Raw genomic sequence first — 23,016 nt, 5'->3', positions numbered from 1 at the left:
AGGGTGGCCCTCAGTGCAAAATGCCAGAGCATTTTCGACTTGAAATTCACTTTGGATCCACCCTTTTTGGAACACACCCTGTACTTTAAAGTGCTGTCCAGTTATTAAAGGCCAACAGATTTAAATACGAGCATCCATCAAGTTCCAAGTCAAAAAAAAAAAAAAAACCGCGCCCTTGGCCCTTAACTGACCCATGCAGAAGCCGAGTACGTGCTGCTACCAACAAAATAGGTTATTTTAACGTATATTTCTTCCATCCCTTATCTTCTTGGCGCACGACACGCTAAACCGTCAAGTTAATCTAATACTTCAACCCCATACTCATCTATAATCAAAGTCAGATGCGAGCTTAATCCATGGTTAAACTGACGTTAAATTTCCTCCACCTGCGTTCGGAGCGTACGGATCTCGGGTGTATATATATCTAAGGTACGGACCCCAGTAATTACCAAGGAACGCTGCTTTCGAAGAAAAAGAAGCCGAAAATGCACGTGCAAATTCCCTGGCGCGCGTGCTGCTCAACCCCGCTACTTGTTGGTCTCCAAGTTCGTCCACTAGCCACGGAGAATTAAGGTAAACGCGCCCATTATAGACGTATCCCCAATAAGATACGAGGTTAACTAGAAGTTATCAAAATCTTGAAGTCTCACAGGGATGAAATAGAACTATCTTTTTTAAATTTCTGTTATTTTCTTGACTTTTGAGATAAGTTTCCCTGACCTGTAATTGTTTTCGTTTTTTGATCATTACCCTGTCCAGGCTGACCTTTTGAGTATTTTTGTTATTTTATATACATTTCTGTGACCTTTGAGTACTTTTTCTGTGACCTTTGAGTACTTTTTCTGTGACCTTTGAGTACTTTTTTCTGTGACCTTTGAGTACTTTTTTCTGTGACCTTTGAGTACTTTTTTCTGTGACCTTTGAGTACTTTTTTCTGTGACCTTTGAGTACTTTTTTCTGTGACCTTTGAGTACTTTTTCTGTGACCTTTGAGTACTTTTTCTGTGACCTTTGAGTACTTTTTCTGTGGCCTTTGAGTACTTTTGTTATTTTGTATACATTTCTCTGACCTTTTAGCCAATTTGATTACTTAATTCATCCCGAATTTTGAGGCCTATTTTCGAATTCTAAGTACTTCCCACGACAAAAGTGATCTAGACCACTGGCTCCTGTAACCATTTTTAGTGCAATGCGTTATAATGAATGCACCGTGATGATTCAATACTCTCAGTTCACAGACACTAAATATTTCGGATTAATTCACTTTTACCAGGCAGTACCCTTAAACTCTATTCAACATGTGTGCATGAAGAGCTACGTAAAGATCACGCGTGATTCACCCCGCCATTGAATGAGTAAATGGATTTTTCCCAAAAGGCACCAACCATATTCCTATGGAGAGAAGGAGGCTATCTTGGACAACGTCAGGTTAACATCCCACTAAACTGGGACTAACAATAAGGGAAAGAAAAACTATCAGTTTAGTTTCAAGGATAGGTTGGTCATAAGAATATCTCAAGGAGAAAATAATGAAAATTTCAGCTCGGAAGGCAATAAATTATAACGGGGCAAGGGCAGGATGGGGGAGAGGTTCGACCTCCATTTTTAGTACCCATTGCTAACCCATTCTTGTCCGGGCTAGTTTTTAAGTCCCGCAAGCAAGGGTATGCCTCATGGTTAAATCCACACCACCTAAGAAAATCTACCGTAGTTGGGTTAAAAAGGAATTGAACTCCGACCTTGAAATAACTAAATTTCGCCATACTTAAACGGTTAAACCACAACTTTTACGAGAACATTCTCAAATTATGTTCAACATAATAATATGCAAACATGCAATGTTGTTTATCGATGAAGCGATCTGTTGATTCTTAAAATTTAAAAATAAATTTAAGTAAATATAAAATGTAACATTATATTTATATGACAAATTTTGAAAGATTTACAAAAGAAATAACAAGAAGTCATTCGTGTTACTAAGAAATTAAGCACACAGCGAAAAATTCGTCTGCTAATGTTTGCTCTAACACTAACATATCATGAAATATGTTGCGAAGTATGCGAGGATGTCTTTAAAATCTTATTCTCTTCATAAGATACGTTCCATAAGTTTGTCACTGGTTAATGAGAGCTTGTCATGAAGTGACGTAGGTGGAGTGTCATAGATTCTCGTAAAGGGACGCCTGCGCCTGGTGAGGCGCTGTGAAAGGCTTAGTAATGAAGACTAAATAGGAAGATGGACTGCAAAACCGAGTGTAGTCAATTCTCGCTTGTCGTTCTCGAACTAGCTCTCAGTAAGTCTCCAGCATCTAGTGTCATACTTATGGAACATATCTTATAAACTTATTATTAGTACAATTAATGAACTCTTGTTAAAAAATAAGAACAGATGATTGACAAAATGCCTTTGGTCTAATTACCTCAAAAAACCTTGTCGAGAACGTAAAATTAACAATAGGCAATTGCAATCAAAGCGTGTCCACATTAATGAATATGACCATAAAAAATTATATATATACACAAGGTTAAGCGTGTTATTCGACATGGCAACCTTAATCATACCCAGTTAAAATAATAACTATATAACCCCGGAGCTACGAAACGGTTTTCATCTTGATAATAAAATATATACGCTTTCCTATTTCTATTGTGACAGGTAGGCCCGCAGATAGGTCCACTTAAATCCTATTATTTTTTTAAGTCTGCTCGGATATGTATGTACATATGTAGTGGGCCCAAGACGCTAAGTTAAAGCAAAATCCTTGAATGGCAGACACAGTTAAAATTCCCTCCAACACACACACACACACCATGCACATTTTGGGGGAATATGTAATAACAATAAGACCCCGGGCGAACACGATTCTATAACAATTCTACAACAGCTATAATGAGAAGTTTTCAGACACCGGTTGAGAGAAAATTGGCCAGAACAAGCTCGTGCTTTTTAAGATTTCATTGTTTGCCTTTTCAAAAAATTTTATATGGCCCTTGGGGTATGGTATGGTACTTGATAAAGACCTTTTTCACGCGAAAAAGAGACGGACAGACGCAAACTTACGGTGGAGTGAGAGAAAATGGCCGCCGCCAAAAATGTTTTAACAAGGCCTATATATATTTTAGATAACTTTTCAGAATATCAAGTTACTATTTTGTGGTGGTGACCTTTGCTCGAACACGAAGGTTGCGGCTGGCCACGACGCGCGTACGTTAAGTATAGTTTCTAGGTAATTGAATTTTCTTCAAGTTCGTGTCCCGTGAATATTCCGTTGTTCCACTTTTGACTAATGGCCTACAAGGAACTCCGAAGAAAGCGGTTGTAATCACTGTTGTAATTGAGCAGAGGTTCGTGTTACAATTTTTATGAGCGGTTAAATGTGTGCCTGTTTTTGTTGTTATCAACTGAATAAACAAACCTTCAGACTAGGAGGACTGATACCATTTACACCAGGAGGTCAGGCTACTCGTAGGTCATAGTGCAGTACCAAGTAGCGTGGCCTCCTAGTGAAGGAGAGCTTTTAATTGCTTGGTAATCTACCGACCGGACTGAAACAGTTGGTAGATATTTGGGTGGACTTGTGGACTTGAATTTAATAGTGCAAAGGAGGAGGAAACTTTTTTTTTTTTGAAATACAACTTAAAGTTATTTTATTTACACTAAAATATTTAAAGTTTCTAGGGAGTTGCTAGTTTCAAAATTCAATAAAGGTACTATAAGGTGGAGACCCTTTGGTCAGAGAGGTTCGAATAGAATGCACACATTCCCCCTTTCTCGCCAAGCCTTTATAGAAAGCATCATTGACGTCACCGTCTTACGGGGGCTTTAAGCTATGTGGCTTCGGAGGCGAGGTGCGGTTTTTGGAAAGTTTTGGGGCACCGCTTTTTGGCCCATGACGCCAATGATGTTTATCTGGGGTTTTGGGGAAATTATAAAAGTTTTACGTTGGGTGGTTTTAAAAGGGTCTTGGCGATTTAGGAAAATTTGAACTTGTTTTCGTATTGGGGTTGGCAGGGTTGGTAATTTTGTTTTTCTCTTATTTTTTAAGGTTTGAATACATGTTTACAAAATTTAGGATGATTTTAACAAAGGATTTTGACATTAAATTTTACATATTTTACAAATAAATTATTTCGCGTGAATTATATACACAATTTCTTAACACCTAGTGTAAATGGTATCAATCCTCCTAATTTGAAAACTACGTATTAGCCACTCATCAACTTTAAACTTCGAAAAGATATTTTCGGAAAACTTTTCAAAGAATATTTCACTAGCGACTTTGACACTAGGAAAACGTCTCAGTTATCTACCAACGTATGGTCAAACCAATTATCATTTAGTAAAGGAAGGAATCAAGGTTACAACCTTGACCTTAGGCGTACATTACTCGCCAACGAACCATTCCAATAATCCCCCCAAAATACATCGTTGAAAGACGGTCAATCAAAGCGTGCCCTTTCATTCAACCTTGGCCCCAAGCAACCAAGAACCAAGAAGAACCCCATTTGACCCACGAGGGCGGCCGGCGAAATTGAAAGCTTTTGACAAAAAAAGAAAAGGGTTGAATCGAACCGGAAAGACGCCGAAGCAAGGGCGTAGCCAACGGTCGCTATAACCCCCAAAAGAGAAAAAAATCATCCAAAGATCCTTACCATAAAAGGAAATAGCGTTCGAACGTAGTAATCCGATCGTTTATAAAAGATTCCGCCAAGAAAAAACGCGGGAAACTCATTCGGAACCCTTACTTTACCCCGGGCCCCAAACCAAACCAAAACGGCCGGTCCACGCGGGAAAAGTGAGGGTGAAAAGCTTCGTCACAATAGTTTCAATCCGTTCCTATTTTTTACATTGTTTGATATTTTCCAAAAAAACTTTCACTCAATCCACCCTCACTCCCTATATAAAGGTTACAATAAGTTTCATAAACGAAGATATACAAAAATGGCCAAAAAACGGTGGTTTAATATTACTAAGTCATCCGTGGAAAACTTACTACTACTGAGTCGCTTCGTCCACGAACTGTATATATTTTCTTTGTATGAAACTACATATTTACATTTCATCGATGGCATTTATATTTTTGAGATTGGAAACTTTTCCTTTTCTTAGGTTAACCGTGGGAACGGTATACAGAATTGTGACGAAATTTTCAGATTCAAATTCCCTGACTTTCCCAGGTTTTCCTTGACCTTTTCTCAACGATTTACTCTGAAGTTTTTAGCCCCAATTGTCATTATTCTAAACATAACTAAACAATTGCGTTTAAATAGCATTTTGGAATATTTAATATAAAGCATTCGGTGTCTTGTCAAACGAGATCTCGCTAAAAACGGCGTTTAAAATGTCACCCAGCTAAATGGTTTAACCGCAGATATATTAGCCGCTTTAACAAAATTACCTGATTTTGTTGAAATTCTTAAAATTCCCTGACCATTTTGAAATTACCAGACTTTCCCAGGTTTTCCCTAACTTGTGGCAACCTTAACTGGTAGTGGACCTTTTCAAAAGGGGGCGTAGTATCGTCTGTTACGCATAGGGTTAAGATGTAACCGGTATGTGGACCCAAAGACGTTAGGTATAGGGCTTGACCGTTACAAGTCCACCAGAGTCATTTTATTTTTGGGTATATTTATTTAGACCGGCTGTTTCACTCGATTTTTACAAACAGGGTTTTTTTTTTTAAATGCAAATAAAATGAATGTGAAGTTGTAGTTACAGCTTTATCCCCCCCCCCTCCCCTAAAAATGAGTAATTTTCCGGATATATTAAACAGGGGTATATATAATCACGTAATTAAGACATATAGTCGATAACTCTAAAATGACCCATCCATTACCATCATGGATTACGAGTGGAATTTTTTTTAATCCTAGTTTTTAACACTAGAGATTGATGAGGCGTTACCGCCACCAAGTTCAACCAAAAGTTGGTATTAGTTCTCGTATCATTTCTATGAATCTTAGAGTTAAAAAAAATAAAGAAAAGATGGAATTGGGTTTGATAGAACTTAAAGAGGAGAATGATTGATCTTTGGGATTATCAAGATGGGAGTTCCGACCAGAGTACTATAACCATTGACATCCCAAATGCTCCCTTAAAGGGATACTCCGAGATGTCATTTTTTCCTTTTTTAATCGAAAGGGCGTATAAAATAATGAATATATTAATTGGAACCATGTTTCTATCTATAATATTAAAGAAGATACAAGTAATTAAGTTCCAGTATGGACACTACGCGTTAGGCTTCTCCGCGAAACACTGGGGAATACTATTACTCCCATTGGACGAATCCGTCAGGTGATACTTGTCGTCCAATAGGAGAACTCCCCAGTGCTTCGTGGAGAAGCCCAACGAGCAGTGTCCATTTCTTGTATGTTCCTTTATATTGTGGATAGAAACATGGTTCCAATTGTTATATTCACTCTTTTATACGCTCTTTCATTTAAAAAGGAGAAAAAATCGACTTTAGTATCTCTTTAACTAAACCTAATCGACGCCGAAAATCATATTTTCTCCCATTCGATTCCCTTTGGCGGTATTGAAACTATAGACCTTTTCGAAATAACCCAGAGATATCAGAGGGGTATTAGGTTCATAGCCTTTAACAGTACTTAGTACTTACTCAGCATCTCTCACAAAAAAAAGTTGAAAAACTGTTTATCAAGATAGCGGACGAAGGGGCAGGTCACTACGGTAACTTTCCGTAGTTTCACTCTTTTTAGAGCGGTTAATCTTTTTAAGGGTATTTTTTTGTAGAGAAAATGGGGAGTGGTTTTCCCACAGTTTTTCTTTCGAGACTGTAGAGAGACATTCGCGTGTCCAAAGCGAGTGAGCGAGAAGAAACGTGCCTTGATTTTTTTTTAGCACCGTCTTTACATTTTAACAAAAGCCCCGAGAGAAGAAACTCAAAGATGATGCTTAGACTCTTCCTCCTACCCCATCATCCCCCTCACGCTTCCCATCTAATTTTAACTGTTAAAGGAAGAGTAAAACCCCCAGAAAACTAGAAAAACCCAAAGATAAAGCAAAAGATCCTCTAGTTCGTGAGGGAAAATTGTCAACTGGTAAGGAAATTTCTCTAGCCCATTTAGGGCACACTATCCATTAAAAGGCAAGAAAAATATAAAACCCTTTTCAATTTTCATTTCAATTTAAAATTTTACCAGGGATAGATTTAATTTTAGAGGTAAGAATGGAGAACAGAGTAATGTGGGCGCGCGTCAAAGTGCCGGACCCCCTTCCACGGGACGGGGGGGTATGAAAGAAGAGGTGGGTCATAGCGACAGAGGTAAAAAGGAACTCCGTATTTTTCGCCGTCCCCGTCTGCAACGTCATCAAAACGTAGTTTAAGTGAGCCAATAAGATAATTTAGACTTTTCGTTACGTGTTGGAGGGAGGGGCTCTATACTGGACTATGAGTCGGAATAACTGAAGTAAATACTAAACGTTCTCCATTCCTACTTCTAAATTTAAAATTAATACGTATTAATTTTAAATTTAATAAGTTAATTCGTATACTTTTAACCACCATGTGTCGTCTCTTCATTTAAATTCTAATTTCATTTGCTATGAATAAATATCTCTTAAAATTTGGTTGATTATTCCTAATTCCCTTGGTAAATAATTCGTTTAATTCACCATCCCTTTGAAACTAAGAATAAAATCTTCTCTAAACCGAAAGTTTAGCGGGGTGTCCGAAAAAATATCCACGCAGCCATCCAGCCAGCCAGAACTATCTAGCCTTCAAATCTTTCTTTAGGGCATCCTAACAAAAAAACTACGAAAGTACACAAGCCAGCAAAGCACTGCTTCTACAGAGTACAGAGGTTTCTTTTTTTTCTTCAAAACTGGCGCTTTTCAATGAAGAAAACCTTTCTGACCAATGGAATTCTTAGCTAGGAGTCCACTAGCCTCTTTCCTTATCCTTCTGGTGGCGCTATAGTCGGCACGCGTGAAAGGAACGCGCGCGAACGAACGTGGGTCGTGTTTGGCGGGCTTCTCTCTTTTTTTTTTGGCGCGAGCGGGCGCTATCCGCCACTGGTTACCACTCCACCCCTCGTGGTCTCTTCGAGCTTCCGGCTTGGAAGGTGCTTGCCTACTGCCTAGCGTTCTCTACTCTACAGAACAGTGGCGGCTACCGAGTAGAGAGGGTGTACTTTCGAGACTCTAGCCGCTCTCCAACGTTCCTATTTCAACGCTTCCCTGAGTGACCCACTGGTTTGGAACTGAACCCACTCACCCCCGAAGAGTTTCCCTTTCGAACTTCCTCCACCAATAAAAGTCGGCTACATATTTTTCAAAAATTTGAAATTTTAGAAACGGTTTTCGCGGGAAGGCTTTGTTGTCAAAATATATCGGTTGGTGATCGTGTTAATATTTGGTCAATTTTTGAAAGACTGACCACGACGGAAAAATGACCATGCCAGGAGAGAAACCTTTAACGGTCATCGGCAGGACAAACGAGAATAGAAGGGTGAGTTCATTTACTTAAACTTCATCATTTAATTAAGTCTCAAATCATTTAATCGCATGTTAAATTGGTCACTTACTAAGTGACATTATAGTGTATTTTATAAAAATATTAATTTTTATCTTAATGTGCAAAATATGATATAAAATTATCATCGTAATCAAAAATATAAATAATGAAAGTGAACAAGTTGGGAAAACCAAAATATTACCTCTCCGTGTCAAGGGGAGGACTACTTACAAACTTATTTACCTAGATATGGAAATATTTCTTTTTTTCAAAAAACTAAAGATATAGATAGTATACACTAAAAGGTCTACAAAAAAATTCCTCCACCCATCAGCTTATACTTCAGTGCAGTGTTATCAGGCCCTCTGTGAGTCAAGTTCGTCAACTACTGATTCAAACTGAACTGCTAGTATTTTTCTCTAAAACCTCTTGACTCACCAACGGCCTGACAACAACAATAACAAAAAAAAAACCTTTTGTGAAAATTACGAATAATCATAATCATCCATAAATAATAAGTTTAATTAATTTTTGTTCCTTCAAATTAGGCTTCAAAACCATTAATGGAAAAACGCCGGCGCGCCCGCATCAACCACAGTTTGGCCGAACTTAAGACCCTCATCTTAGACGCGGTCAAGAAAGAGCAGGTAAAAAAATTTCCCTTGATTATGTACCGGTATTAAGCCCACACGAGGTGAATTCTGTAAATTTCCGTAACTGGTACTGGGTCCAACGTTATTCACGACATCCCGTATAGGGGTCCCGCCAAGTCAAACGATATTAACCGCACCACAACCGGGAGGGGGATGAAATTAAGGGTGTGTAGAATAATAATAGTAACGGTATATTTAGGAGAGCGTGTCCTCTTTGCTTAGCACGCATGCACAAAGTACCATTATTATAATGGTACTTTCGTGGCTCGGCTGTTGAGTGCAGCGAGACAAAAATCAAAACGCGATAAATGGAACGAAAAATACCGTCGTCGAGCAGTTTAGATTCAGTCAGTGGATCTCGTTTGCAATTTAATACCAAAACAGGTGTGGGAGGAAGGAAGTATGGAGGATTGTTACGTGATGCCTTCCTTATCAAATAAACGTTATTGTGTTTCGTTAAATTGCTTGAAAACTTTATGAAGTAGTTTTGGTTAAATGAAAATGTCGCGGCTTCAACATTTATTAGATGTCTATTGTGTTAAATATTTTCCAAAATACCTTGTGTTTATAAGTTTCAATGCTTTGAAGATTAATCGAGGATACGTTATTAAATATTTTTAAAATGATGAGTTTTGAAAATATACTTGGCTAATTATTAAAGAAACTTAAATTTGGAAAATCGACAAAATGTATCTTCGCCCGTTAAATCCCCAATGTAGAAAAGAACTGAATCCTTTGTATGTCTTTAAAGCCCGGTTTCTAATCCAAAAAAAAAGTCACCCAAAAACCCACGGGTTTTATTGGTTTTTATCCACTAAAAAAAACCCACTTAATAAAACCTTATCCATCTTATAATTTTGATGAATTTAAATACCAAAATAATTTCTTTTTGAAATATTGTTTGCGATATTTATTGTTGGAACCTGAAAAGTATTATTAATGTTTTTATGAAACCTTTTAAGATTAGTTTTACTAAGCAACAAATTTTGAATGACAATAACTAGAAATTTCCGCATCTGCTTAACATATAAAAACCCAAATAAAACCCTGTGAGCTACGTTTTTTTTCCAAATTAAAACCCGGTTTTTTTTTTCGAACCCTAGCTGACTTAGAGAATTTTTATTAGCCCACTCACTACCAAAGTACCAAGTTCCCAACTACCACACAAAGCAAGCTAGTCACCTTTTCGCTTCAAGCATTTTCTCTAAATTCTCTTCGGGGGTGAATCACGTCATACTTATCCCGCAGGAAAAGAGAAACCAGTCAAAATAACGATTCCGTGAATATCAAAAATGCCCCGAAAATACTCATGCGTGGAAAGTGGGTCTCCAGACTGTTGTAGATTCCATTAAAAAAATAAAATAAAAACCTATAGTTAAGTTGACTTAAAGTCGGTGATTTACGGGTATTTTAGGTATTAAGGTGGTCAGATTAACTATGGAATAAGAGAGTTTAGTACACTGAGCAATTGTACTTCACTTTCTCAAAAAAGGTTTTTTGTCGGGATACGCGTGAACGATTTTGAGAGAAAAAAAAATCCTGATAGTGCTGGTCGCTATGGAAGAAGATAAAAGGGCATAAAATACAATCAAGCTAAGGGAATTTCCTGAATTAAAAGTACCGTCCTTTCCATAACGCGTGGGCAGTTTTTGATGAATCCCCCCAATATCCCCCTGGAGGAGCTCCGCTTATTTTTATGGATAAACACGATTATAACAACGTACACATCACAGTTCAGTGATTTTTTAAAACGAATGTGTGCCAAAAACCACGTGGATAGAGTCATACCTTTTCGAGCTAAATAATTAGTTTAACGATAAGGTTACATGGTTTTACACCTTGAAGACAATTAGGAATCGAATCAAATTGGTTATGGGTACAAATTTCCTAGGAAAGTTACTGTTAATGCCTGGGACCATTTGTTTAGTAAATATATAACAATTGTAAATGACTTAGTTAATTATCTTTATTGTCATGGTTTTATTTGAATAATTACCGTCTTAATCTATGTTAGTTACACCTCCCAAAATCAACAACATGCGCTCTACCCAAAGAAGTTTTTAACAAAGGGATTTTTAAGTTTACACGATAGACTATTCCATTAACGTCATAGGAGAAAAGACCACAAGTGCGGAGCGGCTTTCTTAAAGGCCGACTTCCACCGAAAAGGGTTCTTACGAACTGAAGACCGTGCATCGATTCTTAACAATAGAGCGACCGTGACAATTTTCGAGTCCCCACTGGGGCAAAATTTGGAGGGATTCTTACGAACTGAAAACCTTGCTATGCGGGTTCTTACGAACTGAAGATAAACAATAGAAAGTCTCTTAAATATTTTATTCCCGATTTTTACGACCCTCTGAAGGAAAATATCTATTGTTTATCTTCAGTTCGTAAGAACCCTCGTATCAAGGTTTTCAATTTTGTCCAGCGGGGATTCGAAAATCGGCACGGTCGCTCCATTGTTACTCTCGATGCACGGTTTTCAGTTCGTAAGAACCCTTTTCGATGGAAGTCGGCCTTTAAGCTATTTCTCCCTCGCCAAGAGGGCTAAATCTGGTGTTGACTCTTAGCTCGAGGGAAAGAACCCCCGATGGCGACCCCGCCCGTGTACGTTTGTTTACTCTTCAAGTATTTAATGAGTTGGTCTATTGTTTAAAGTCCGAAATATCTAGCCAATTTTGTACGCAAAGTGATTATGAAATAATTTGAAACTGGCTTTAGAGATATTTCAAAATATAAATAGCAGTTAATATTGTCCAAACTTTGTAGCTACAAAGTTCATCGTTTTTAGCCAACTATTTACCGGAATTTTAGCTATAGCATGGGTTTGATATTTCTAATTCCGATGTGATTTAGGAGATAGAGTGATTGAATTTGTACCGAATTTAGCGAAAATGTCCAAAACCTTGCACGAGTAGTTATAAGTTCCCCTAATTACGATAGATTCAATAACTTAGAAAATCTGAATAAATTGACCAGTACCTTTCCCAAAGTTGACAAAATTTAGTTTCAGATGATCATTTTTGACATCACGGCTTAAATTTTTTAATAATTTAGTTTTTATTACAAACGAAAAGCACCCAAAAGAAACTAAAAATACATAAAGAAATATTCACCCAGTCGTCTTGAATAATTTATACACAATCCTTAAAAAACGTTGGGGGCATAGCCATCTAGCTTCTTAAGCCTGGGTCCAGAACTACTTGCAAAAAACCTTAAAAAAACGCCACCAGACCAGAGCAGAGAGGAGAGAGGAGAGGAGACCCCCAACCCAAGTTTCTTTATGAGCCCACGAGTTTTTGGCAATGCAAGTTGAGGCACGAATACCAACAGAGAGACTAGTGGACACACGAGCGCATGGCGAGTCCCAAAAATCACCCCCACAGCTGTAGAGGATTATGTCCTGAAGAAATAGGTTCTCCAATAGAACCCAAGAAACCCTGGAAGCAATATGATCCCGCAGTTTTATTTATCAATGCAGACCATCCGTAAAAATTCCTCCTCAACATTGCATTGCAAAAAGGGCTTATAACGGACCCCTGTTCTACTAGCTAGATTTGCCTTTGAAAATCTAACCCCCCAAAACCCTGGATGTGCTGGTGACAAAGGGAGCTTTCTGGACCGTAAAAAAGTAGCCCTTAGGTCCTACTTGCCCATCACCATCATCCCTCGCAGGTGGGTGGGTTGGGATCTGATAAAAATAGACACTCTTACCAGGGGTAAATAACGAAAGGAGTTAGAGACGCTAGCTTCCGTAGTGTAGAATACAGTGGGACCTTGAAACGTCATAGAATTTGTAACTAACGTAGTGCCATCTTTGGAACTGTATTGTAAATAAGAGCAGAACCTTAAAAGTTTTGCCTTAAAATCTCGCACAGCAAGGTATTCTGGGTAAAGTAAAATGGCGGGTGTCGAACTGTCGATGTTGTGAAGTCGTCTCATAAATCAACCCAATATAATTATTATATTCAATCGCGAGTAAACAGCAATTTAAAGAAGAAAGATAAGTCAACAATTTGCAATTTGAAGCCGGGGAAATCCTCAAAATGTGATCAAACTCTTTTTGCCGTAAGTGCGCGGTTACAGAGTCGGCCCAGTGAGCCAAGGCTTAGTGGGAACTGTGGGATCAGGATCATCGACTGTATCTGTGACTAAAGAAATTAAATCAACTAAAACTGTATTGAAGGATGCAAAAACGACATTTAATTCCATTTCATTATCGAATAAGGAATTTACCAACTTTAAAGTTACCTGTTTCTAATTCAAGTGCACCTTAATGAATAAACTTTACTCTAACCCTAATTGTCACTCAGTCGTAAGCAGACGAACACTAGCAGACGAATGCTAGCAGACAGGAGAAAATCGATATCCCAGCATGCCTTTCGAAACTTTGCTGCCACGCTATTGGTTGGAAAATATCATACTTATTTTGAATTATAGGCGGCGCGACCGAGGCGTTTTCTCTTTTCTGTGTCTACGTTTGAAAGTCCCACTGTATTCTACACTACGGAAGCTAGCGTCTCTAACTCCTTTCGTTATTTACCCCTGCTCTTACGTATGCTAAGTTACGTACATATACTTCGTTTGCTAGATAATAGCTTTTTTATTCGGTACTGGACCCATCCAGGTCCGGGATATCAAATATTCCTTATATAATATAAATTGAATGCCCTTGAAAGGTATTTTTTTTTGGGAGTGAATATAATTGAAAGAATTACGTACAAGTAGTTCCGTGTTTTTTACAATGAGATACAAATCTTTTATATACGTATGTGACTGTATGCCGGACAGAGGGATTTGAGTTGGTCACAATTTCAAACTCACCCAAGTTGAAGGACCTTAAGTTAAGGTTATCTAAAAAGAGGGTGATTTTTTTTCATAGTTTAGCCTTCTCTATCTTATAAGTTATTATGGGCTGAATATTATTGGTAAAAATCAAGAACTTTGCTTAAATCCGTTCTTTGTAGAATTAAAGATAAATTCCCGAAATTCTTAGTCCAACCCAATAACCAAACCAACCACACACGCAGACAGTCTAGTCAGTCGTCTAAAAACCAACTTAAAAAAAAAATTTCACCGCATTAGACAGTGGAACACTGGCACCCAAATATTAGACAGGTTAAGAAATATTTTTAAGACCGCTCTTTTTCGACTTAAGATTTATTTAAAAGATGCCAAAGGAAGGAACCTCGGGTATGTGGGTTCAAAGACGAAAGACATGGTTTCAAGCAATACGGGCTCATTTGGTGGACTGGTATCTTTGAAGCACTATCTAACGTCTTTGGAACCACAGATTGGATGTTCCCTTATCAATCAGACGATGTACTGCGGCCACCTAATATGGCTTAACTCCGCCCCCAGCGCCATTATGGTATATTTTTTAACAGAATAAGCCCCTCCTCCTGGTTTGTTTTTAAACACTAGTGGAAGGTAGCCTGACGTTGCATGACGTAGTACTGCCAAGTTCCTATTCTAAAAGGGTCCAGGGCGCCAACTCTTGCAGAGAAATTTTTAATAGGAAAAATAGGATTCGCTAGGCGAAATTATAGGATTTTATAGGACCAGATTCATGAAATTATAGGATAATATAGGACTCTTAAATGACTAGTATATAACCAGAACCGACCAATTTTAATGAAATACTGCTTAATTTTTCAATTAAAATAGTATACAATGCCTTTGCACTGCTAAAAAAAATATCACTAACTATATCACATACAGGGCTCCCACCAAAACCTCAAAAATAAATAGGGGAAAAAGGGACTTTTCACGATAAAAATAGGGTAAAATAAGGACCTAAATTTTAAAAGTAGGAACCAAAAAGGGACCACTGGTAAAACAAAATGATATCTATTCTGTGAAAATATCACAAACAGACAGTTAGGAACCTATTACTCTTTTCTATTTTTTCGACAAAATAGGATATTATTTCTGACTTTCTTTTGTTTATATTCTTATTCTAAGGGAGCGGTAGGTAAGACTTGATACTGGCTCTAATGTATAAGGAACGTTTTCTGATTAGAAGTAACTATTTTCGTATCATGTTTACTGTTTTTAAAAAAAATCCACTGAACTAGAATTTGGGCCTTTACGGGGTTCGTAATTTTTGGAATGAAATTCCCTGACTTTTCCAGGTTTTCCCTGACCATGTTCCACAATTTTCCCTGACCATTTGCAATAACGTACAAGGCGAACATATATGAAAACCAGTCTAAATTCAGTCGAATAATTTTTTTACGAGTTGTTATTGTTATAAAAATTAGCCAATTAATTTGATTAAATTTAACATTAAGTAAATCATAAATAACCGGAGCGAGCGAAGCGAGCTCCGCAAATTTAGGGCTCTGCTTAAATCTCAGACAAGACATTTTCTGAGGTTTTTCTTAAGGGATTATAATTAATTACTTCAAAATTCTCAAAATATAGGACTTTATAGGACGATTTGTGAAATTATAGGATAAAATAGGACACTTTTCAAAATATAGGATTTTATAGGAATTATAGGACCTCTGGGCGCCCTGAGGGTCTATTGCTACTGATGCCAAAAGCTTTTCTGGATTTTTAGACGTGTTATCTTCTCAAACTATCCAATTTTCCTAACACTCTCAAATTTCTTAGGGGTAAAATTTCTTAACCTTTCTAGAGGGGCGTCACGTGACGTTGGTTGTTTTTGTTTGTGAGAATGATGGGCCTGCGCCACACATTCGCTTCTTTATCCTCGCACGCGTCACGCGCAGCGTGATGATCCCTTCCACATTGGGTCGGCATCTTTTTATACACGATCCAAACCTGGTTTTGGGGCCTCACTCAATCTGACAAGTTGACAAGCGCCGCGCAGCGCCCGTGAACAAAATTCTCCTCTTCCCCATCCCCATCCCAGCATCCAGCTAGCTAGCCTGCCTCCATCCATCCATTCCAGGCTTCTACAGAATCTATTCTTTCCCATTATACTTTTTCATTATCTTTCTAAAGAATCTACCGAGAAAGAAAAATCTATTTTTTATTTCCATCAGTCTGTGGAAGGCTCAGTCAGGTTGGCGTGAGCATTTTTTCTTTTTTCTTGGAGAGTTTTGGTTTTGGGGCAAGTCGGAAAAACACCTTATTTTTAAAAGCCCACGAGAAGGAGAAAAAAAAAATCTTTGATGGCTTTTGACAGGCAATTTGATTGTCACTTGGGAATATTTTACTAAACTAATAAGGCAAGGAATACTCTAGAGAGGATTTGCAACCACAATGGGGTGCCAAAGAATTTAAACAAGTTAGCGCTCCTATATGGGTTAAGGTGCATGCTAATAATAATTAAGTAAACAGGGGTCGTGGGAAGCGTAGTTTTTAGTGTTTGGTGTTTAGAGGCTGCTGTCGAGGGAGTAGTCACTCGGCGTTACCAGTGTATTTGCTATATTAGAGTGATTATGCGCAATATTTGAAGGCCCTGCCCAGGTTGCCCTCGACAATGTTAAGTTGATTACGCGTAATCAGTAATCGATGTAGGGGGAATCTACGAGTGATTAACCCCTCAGCAAGCTAAGTGTTGTAGAAGATTACCAATCATGCCATGTCTTAAGAGGTGCAAAAAAGTAACTTCGGCTCCATTTAGAATTGCCTCTTGACATTAATTAATAACCCCTAATGGCCAGTGTCCCGCTATTCAAGTGTTTCTGTATATGTAATAGATAGTTTACATACATGGAGGATTCAGACGACTTACACCCGGAGAACAAAATCCTGTCTGCTTTTGTCCTCCAGGTAGCCTGTAAATGGTATCCTCCATCTGTGTAAACTAACTATTACATATACAGAAACACTTGAATAGCGGGACACTGACCATTAGAGGTTATAATTAATGTCAAGAGGCAATTGTAGATGGAGCCAGAGTTACTTATATGCTGGCTCCATCTAGTTGTAAATCCCGGAATTTCCATTCTTACCCCTACAGCAAGTATTATACCAGGGTTCGGACGAAATTTTTCTATTGAAAATCCCTGACTTTTCCAGGTTATCCCTGACCAAATTTTGGCAATATCCCTGACCATACTAAGGTGTTTAAGGAGCCCACTTCATCACACCTGTCTCATATTTAACATTGCTCGAAGCATGGTTTGATGTACGGAACGAAATCCCTGACATATCCCTGACTTTTTAGGAAAAACCTTAAAATCCCTGACTTATCCCTGACTTTTTCTCTTAATTTTCACATCCCTGACTTATCCAGGTTTTCCAGGTTATCCAGGTTCCGTACGAACCCTGTATACGGATTTGAAAACATCCCGGATGACAAAGGTCAATTAAGGGTCAGAGCAGAGGAAGCTTAGTCTTTAATCTCCAAGATAATGTGAAAGAATCCCCACTTTTTAGATAGAAAAATAATTATATCACATTCTATGAAACATTGAAATGTATGAACTGCGCTTGCTTGAATCGGAAAACTTCATATTTGTACAATTCCAAGTTCTATACTTTAGGGCGGCGGTATGAAAAAACCTAACCTAATTCAACCATTCAACCTATAACAATAGAAAATAGCACATTCATCAATAATATCTAAAAAAGCCGCGAAATTTTCCAGTCCCTATAACTATAGCTAAAAATGTATAAAAATCGCGGGATAAAATACATATCCCCTGAATTGATGTAAAGCCGCTTGCTTTTACAGTTCACTGATTTCGGGGATGGCATTGGATACGCGTTATATCCCCGACATCACCCAGGGATACCTGAGCGGTCAACAATGGGGGCGCAAATATATGAAAATCGTGCGCTAAAGAGCACGCGTGGAGTAACCATTAAAGCGTTGGCATCCCAGGTTAGAGAGAGAAAAATACACAACACAACAAGCAAATACGGGTGAAATTGAAAATAACAAGCTTTTTAAGTGTGGCTGGCTGATGCTCCGTCGCTGGCACCGAGTGAACACCTTTAAAGGATATATGGGTTGAATGGCCTCGGGCGCAAGCAATGTAGAAAATAACGAGTAATCAGCATAAATCAGGTGTCATGGGCCCATGGGTACTACCTAACTTCCCCCAAAAATCATAGAATTGTGTGAAGAAAAAAAAAGAAAGGGAAACGTAAATATATCACAATAAGTCAGCCACATTGCACTATAGCAGACACAGGTAGCTGTGGCGTTCCTGTTTGGTAGTCTGCTGTAGACCTCAAAATGGACCCTTTTAAAAAGAGGTTCGCTGTACCGTCTATTTGATACAGCAGCGCTTGAACGAAAATTTTATATTCAAAATCCCCGACAATTCCAGCTTATCCTTGACCAATTTACGCCAATATCCCTGACGAGAGTCCACTAAATCACATAAATTTCTTAATGTAGACTTACGCTGATACACTTACGTAACAATCCTCAAACAACGCTGGGAAGTTGTCACTGCACTAAAACCTAACCTATTTACCTCCGTCTTAAATTAAACCATTTCACTATCCCTTTAAAAAAAATATATTTACAAATTTTCTTTTCCCTAAAGTAAGATCCACCTTTTGACAATTTCGCCCCCAAAAAAAAACTTATCTCCCAAAAGTTCATTTCGCGCCTTACAAACTGCCAATTTAGGACGATAGGCGGGGTGACATCTTCATTAGGAACTTGTCAAAAATGGGAAGAAAAAGCGGAAAAAACAACCGAGTTTTTCCTTAAAATCTTACACGACGTTTCCATGCGGGTCTACTTATCAAATGATTAACGATGTATTAATGGTACGCAGAAAGACAGGTCTAATATTTGGTTTCCTCGTGTGTTTTTCTCTAATTACAGCAAAACACTCGTCACTCGAAACTAGAAAAGGCGGATATTTTGGAAATGACCGTCAAACATCTGCAAAATTTACATCGTCAACAGTCTATGGGTAAGTTTTACGGGGATTTCTTCTAATTATTGACGGGATTGAAACGTTAATGTCTTGTAGACGGATTATTAGCTTATAATGCTGGATATTAGGAGGAATGTATACAGTCAATAGGAATCATTGTTACGCCCTTATCTCCCAACGTTAATTTCTATGCGGGTTTTGTGGGCCGGGCTTGAGAACTTTCCGTCACGCCTCTTATAAATTATAGGAAATTCATGCACGTATCAAACAGTAAGAATGTGTTCAACATTTGATTTGCCTAACAGGGACCAGAACGTCCATCTTCACCCATCAGTAAAGACACAGTCCCAGCCGTAGTTTGCCTGTTCTAAATGCTAGGAAAATAATGCGCGTATCAAACAGTAGGAATGTGTTCAAGATTTGCCTAACAGGAACCAGAACGTCCATCTTCACCCCTCAGTAAAGACAGACAGTCCCAGCCGTAGTTTGCCTGTTCTAAATTATAGGAAAATCATGCGTGTATCAAACAGTAGGAATTTGTTCAGCATTTGTCTAACAGGGACCAGAACGTCCATCTTCACCCCCCAGTAAAGACAGACAGTCCCAGCCATAATTCCCCTCTTCTAAATTATAGGAAAATCATGCGCGTATCAAACAGTAAGAATGTGTTCAACATTTGCCTAACAGGGACCAGAACGTCCATCTTCACCCATCAGTAAAGACACAATGTGTTCAAGATTTGCCTAACAGGAACCAGAACGTCCATCTTCACCCCTCAGTAAAGACAGACAGTCCCAGTCGTAGTTTGCCTGTTCTAAATGATAGGAAAAAGACAGACAGTCCCAGTCATAGTTTGCCTGTTCTAAATGATAGGAAAAAGACAGACAGTCCCAGTCATAGTTTGCCTGTTCTAAACGCTAGGAAAATCATGCGCGTATCAAACAGTAGGAATGTGTTCAACATTTGCCTAACAGGGACCAGAACGTCCATCTTCACCCCTCAGCAAAGACAGGCAGTCCCAGCCGTAGTTTGCCTGTTCTAAATGCTAGGAAAATCATGCGCGTATCAAACACAGGGTTAGGACGAAATTTTTATATTGAAAATCCCTGACTCTCCCAGTTTATCCCTGACCATTTTAAGGTGTTTACCCGAGCCCCCTTCATCACACGTGGCCCATATTTAGCAGTGCTCGAAGTATGGTTTGATATACCAAACGAAATCCCTGACTTTTTAGGAAAAAACTTCAAATCCCCGACTTATTCCCTCATTTTCCAAATCGCTGACTTTCAGGAACGGTACGAACCCTGTCAATAAGTAAATGCTTTATCGCAATGTTTCTAAAACTATAAGCTAGGGACATTGGCTTAGATAGGAAATAATACTAATTACTAAGGTCATTCTAAACTAAAACTAATGATCAATTTCTTTTTAAAACGCAGTTCATTCTGGTAACAACAAATTCACGGCGGGATTCAAGGAATGCACGAAAGAAGTATCCCGTTTCGTGGACAAATCAGAGGATATGGAGCCCCAATTACGTTCCCGTCTCTTAAATCACTTAACCCGATGCTTGGTCACCTACCAAAACTCTCCAAACACAGCAGTCACATCGGAAACAGACCCATTAAATCAACCGGACACGAGTCCAAGTCCAGCAGCCTGTAGCACCCACTCTGGAACTGACAATTCCAATTACTTCTTCGACTGTTCCTCACCTACCAGACCATCCTCCTCATCGTATCAATTCAATAGTTCACCCCAAACTGGTTCTCGATCATCCACACCATCTTCGGTACAGGGATATTACCCAGTGGTCAACGCGGTTGTGGCACCTGACCCTTACGATTTTAACGGTTATCCAACGGATAATACTGAATACGTCGAAAGACCGGCTAGTCCCTTAAATTTGGTCGTTGCTCCTAAACTAGAAGACGTGTGTCAAGAACAACAAGTTCCGAAAAGCAATTTGAATGGTTATATTCAACCCCAACCAAAGTTTTGTCACAATCCTGAAGAGGAAGGCGTTTGGAGACCTTGGTGAACTTTGACATGAAGCTTTAAAAATAAATACTATACCAACTTATTATGATTCAAATTAATATATAATTCGAATCAATATACCTTTCTGATTGAATTAAATAGAAAAAAAATGCGCTGATCTTTCATTTGACCAGTCAGATAACTTTTTATAACCAATAACCCTTGGTCGAAAAGTGTATTACTTAAAAATTGAACAATACAATCTGTGCCTTAAGTATCACGTGATCTCAAATTAAAATGATATAAATTTCATTAAACCAAGCATTCCATCCGAAATAAATTAAAATATGCATTTGGCACTTGTTAAAACAATTCACTGTGTAATTAATGCAGAAAACGCTCAATAATCATTCATTCTTGTAAGAAATAATAATATTATATTATCAGTATTTTTGGATCAATATTTACGTCGTCATAAATCTCGCCAAATAATTATTACAACTAAAAAAAAAAATTAATTAAAAATTCATTTGATATACTATTAATTATTATTAAATATATGTATATATCGGTATATAAATAACTCATTTTTTGTACTTAATTACGATCATATAAGGAATATTAAAAAGTTATTTGTTATAAAACTTTTACTTTGCGGTTAATTTGATTTTATAATATAATAAACATCTGGAAAATGAATTTGGAGGCGTTAGTAAAGCTTTTAAACAACAAAAAACAGCAGATGTTAATAAAAAAATATTCTCAATGCCATGGAATAATTGGAAAGAAATTAATAATGCGGTGTAGAATTTAATATAAGTTTTAACGGTTATCGATCACGATCAGCGCGATCGAGGTGACGGATTACAACTAATTATCCAGCGATTATTTCTAATCTCAAGGAATCAAGTTTCTAAAACAAATTAAATTTCTCCACGACTATGAGGAACTTGTAGCGAATATAATTTGCTGCCAATCTCCTAATAAATGTCCCCGAAGAAACCACAGGTTAATTTAACTTTCATGGAGGCCCTACCCTACACGACATACTTTCTCCCAAAACTGACTGACATTAAATTCGGGACAAATTTTGACAATAGAGTCTAGGGTAAGAATCAAAGAACCTCAAGTGGTCAACGTCGTATGGTTATTTTGGAATTATCTTGTCACTAAACTGACGAACTCTGACCGCGACAGAAATACGCAGATACAATGGGAAAATAATTGAAATTTCACAGTGTTTAAAGGTAATCTCCAAAATAGTAAAAAAAAAAAAAACTCATCGGCCAAGTAAGTGTCCAATGTCCGTTTGCCTGGTCTTTCATTATTAACTTGTTATTAAATTGACCATCGCCAAAAAATCTTCTAATTCCCTTACTCTCCTTGACTTTCAAATTTCCCTGACCTCTGGCACGCAACCCTGTGACTGTTAACTCCCCAATGCATTATTCAATTACAACATTACTGCATGGCGTTAGTTAATAATTGCAAATAACCCAACTTAATTATTATTTTCATTGGTAAAATAAACGATACAGTGTATATTGAAAATAAAATTAATTCAGAAGCCATATATCCTTTCCAGTAGGCCAATAAAAGTACATACAGACACTCCATCAAAGTCAAAACCGATATCTACGACCCCGAAACGACACCCCATGGAGTAATTACGATTGGAAGTTGCAACGCGGGGTATATACTGAATTATATAATTGCCCCGAAGCTTATACCGAACTTTGTTATCTTAATTCGTTTTAATAAGTTTAATTGCTCGATAACATCGTAACTATCTTCTCTATAATCTTAGTAAGAAAAAAAGATACCTTACATTGGTATTTAATTTTAGAGGCTTAGAAAAAAGATTAAGAAAAAAAGAATTAACTAAAGGGTATAATCAATGTAATCACGAGATTAAAGCTATTAAAAGGAAGTACTATACCTAGTTATTATTGGGGAATAAAAAAATGTTATGTTAAGTAGGACCTACCACTTTGACACGGGTAAAGAAATAAAACCGACTGTCTACTGAATGCAATGCAGCCCTTACCAAATAAATATAACCACTTTATTATTTGAGAAAGGA

The 23,016-nt window shown here is 37.8% G+C and overlaps 1 protein-coding gene and 1 long non-coding RNA gene across 3 annotated transcripts in view; one reads left to right on the top strand and one right to left on the bottom strand.

The window, feature by feature from the left end:
- LOC149710129 (uncharacterized) overlaps positions 1-23,016 on the bottom strand; it is a 210,185-nt gene that overhangs the window by 164,044 nt on the left and 23,125 nt on the right. The gene's annotated exons all lie outside the window — the stretch shown is intronic.
- Positions 7,961-21,583, top strand: LOC149710132 (transcription factor HES-1-like). Its single transcript, XM_089859656.1, has 4 exons — positions 7,961-8,473; positions 9,028-9,126; positions 18,899-18,989; positions 20,393-21,583. Exons 1-4 carry the CDS (start codon positions 8,414-8,416, stop codon positions 20,992-20,994), a joined length of 852 nt encoding a protein of 283 aa, XP_089715782.1. The 5' UTR covers positions 7,961-8,413; the 3' UTR covers positions 20,995-21,583.

This window comes from Phalangium opilio, unplaced genomic scaffold (assembly GCF_054372755.1).
Source record: "Phalangium opilio isolate 3A_F unplaced genomic scaffold, DU_Popi_V2 ptg000011l_1, whole genome shotgun sequence".
NCBI classification, from domain to species: Eukaryota; Metazoa; Arthropoda; class Arachnida; order Opiliones; family Phalangiidae; genus Phalangium; species Phalangium opilio.
Note: the sequence above shows the minus strand (reverse complement) of the source record. Positions and strands in the feature narration are given on the sequence as shown.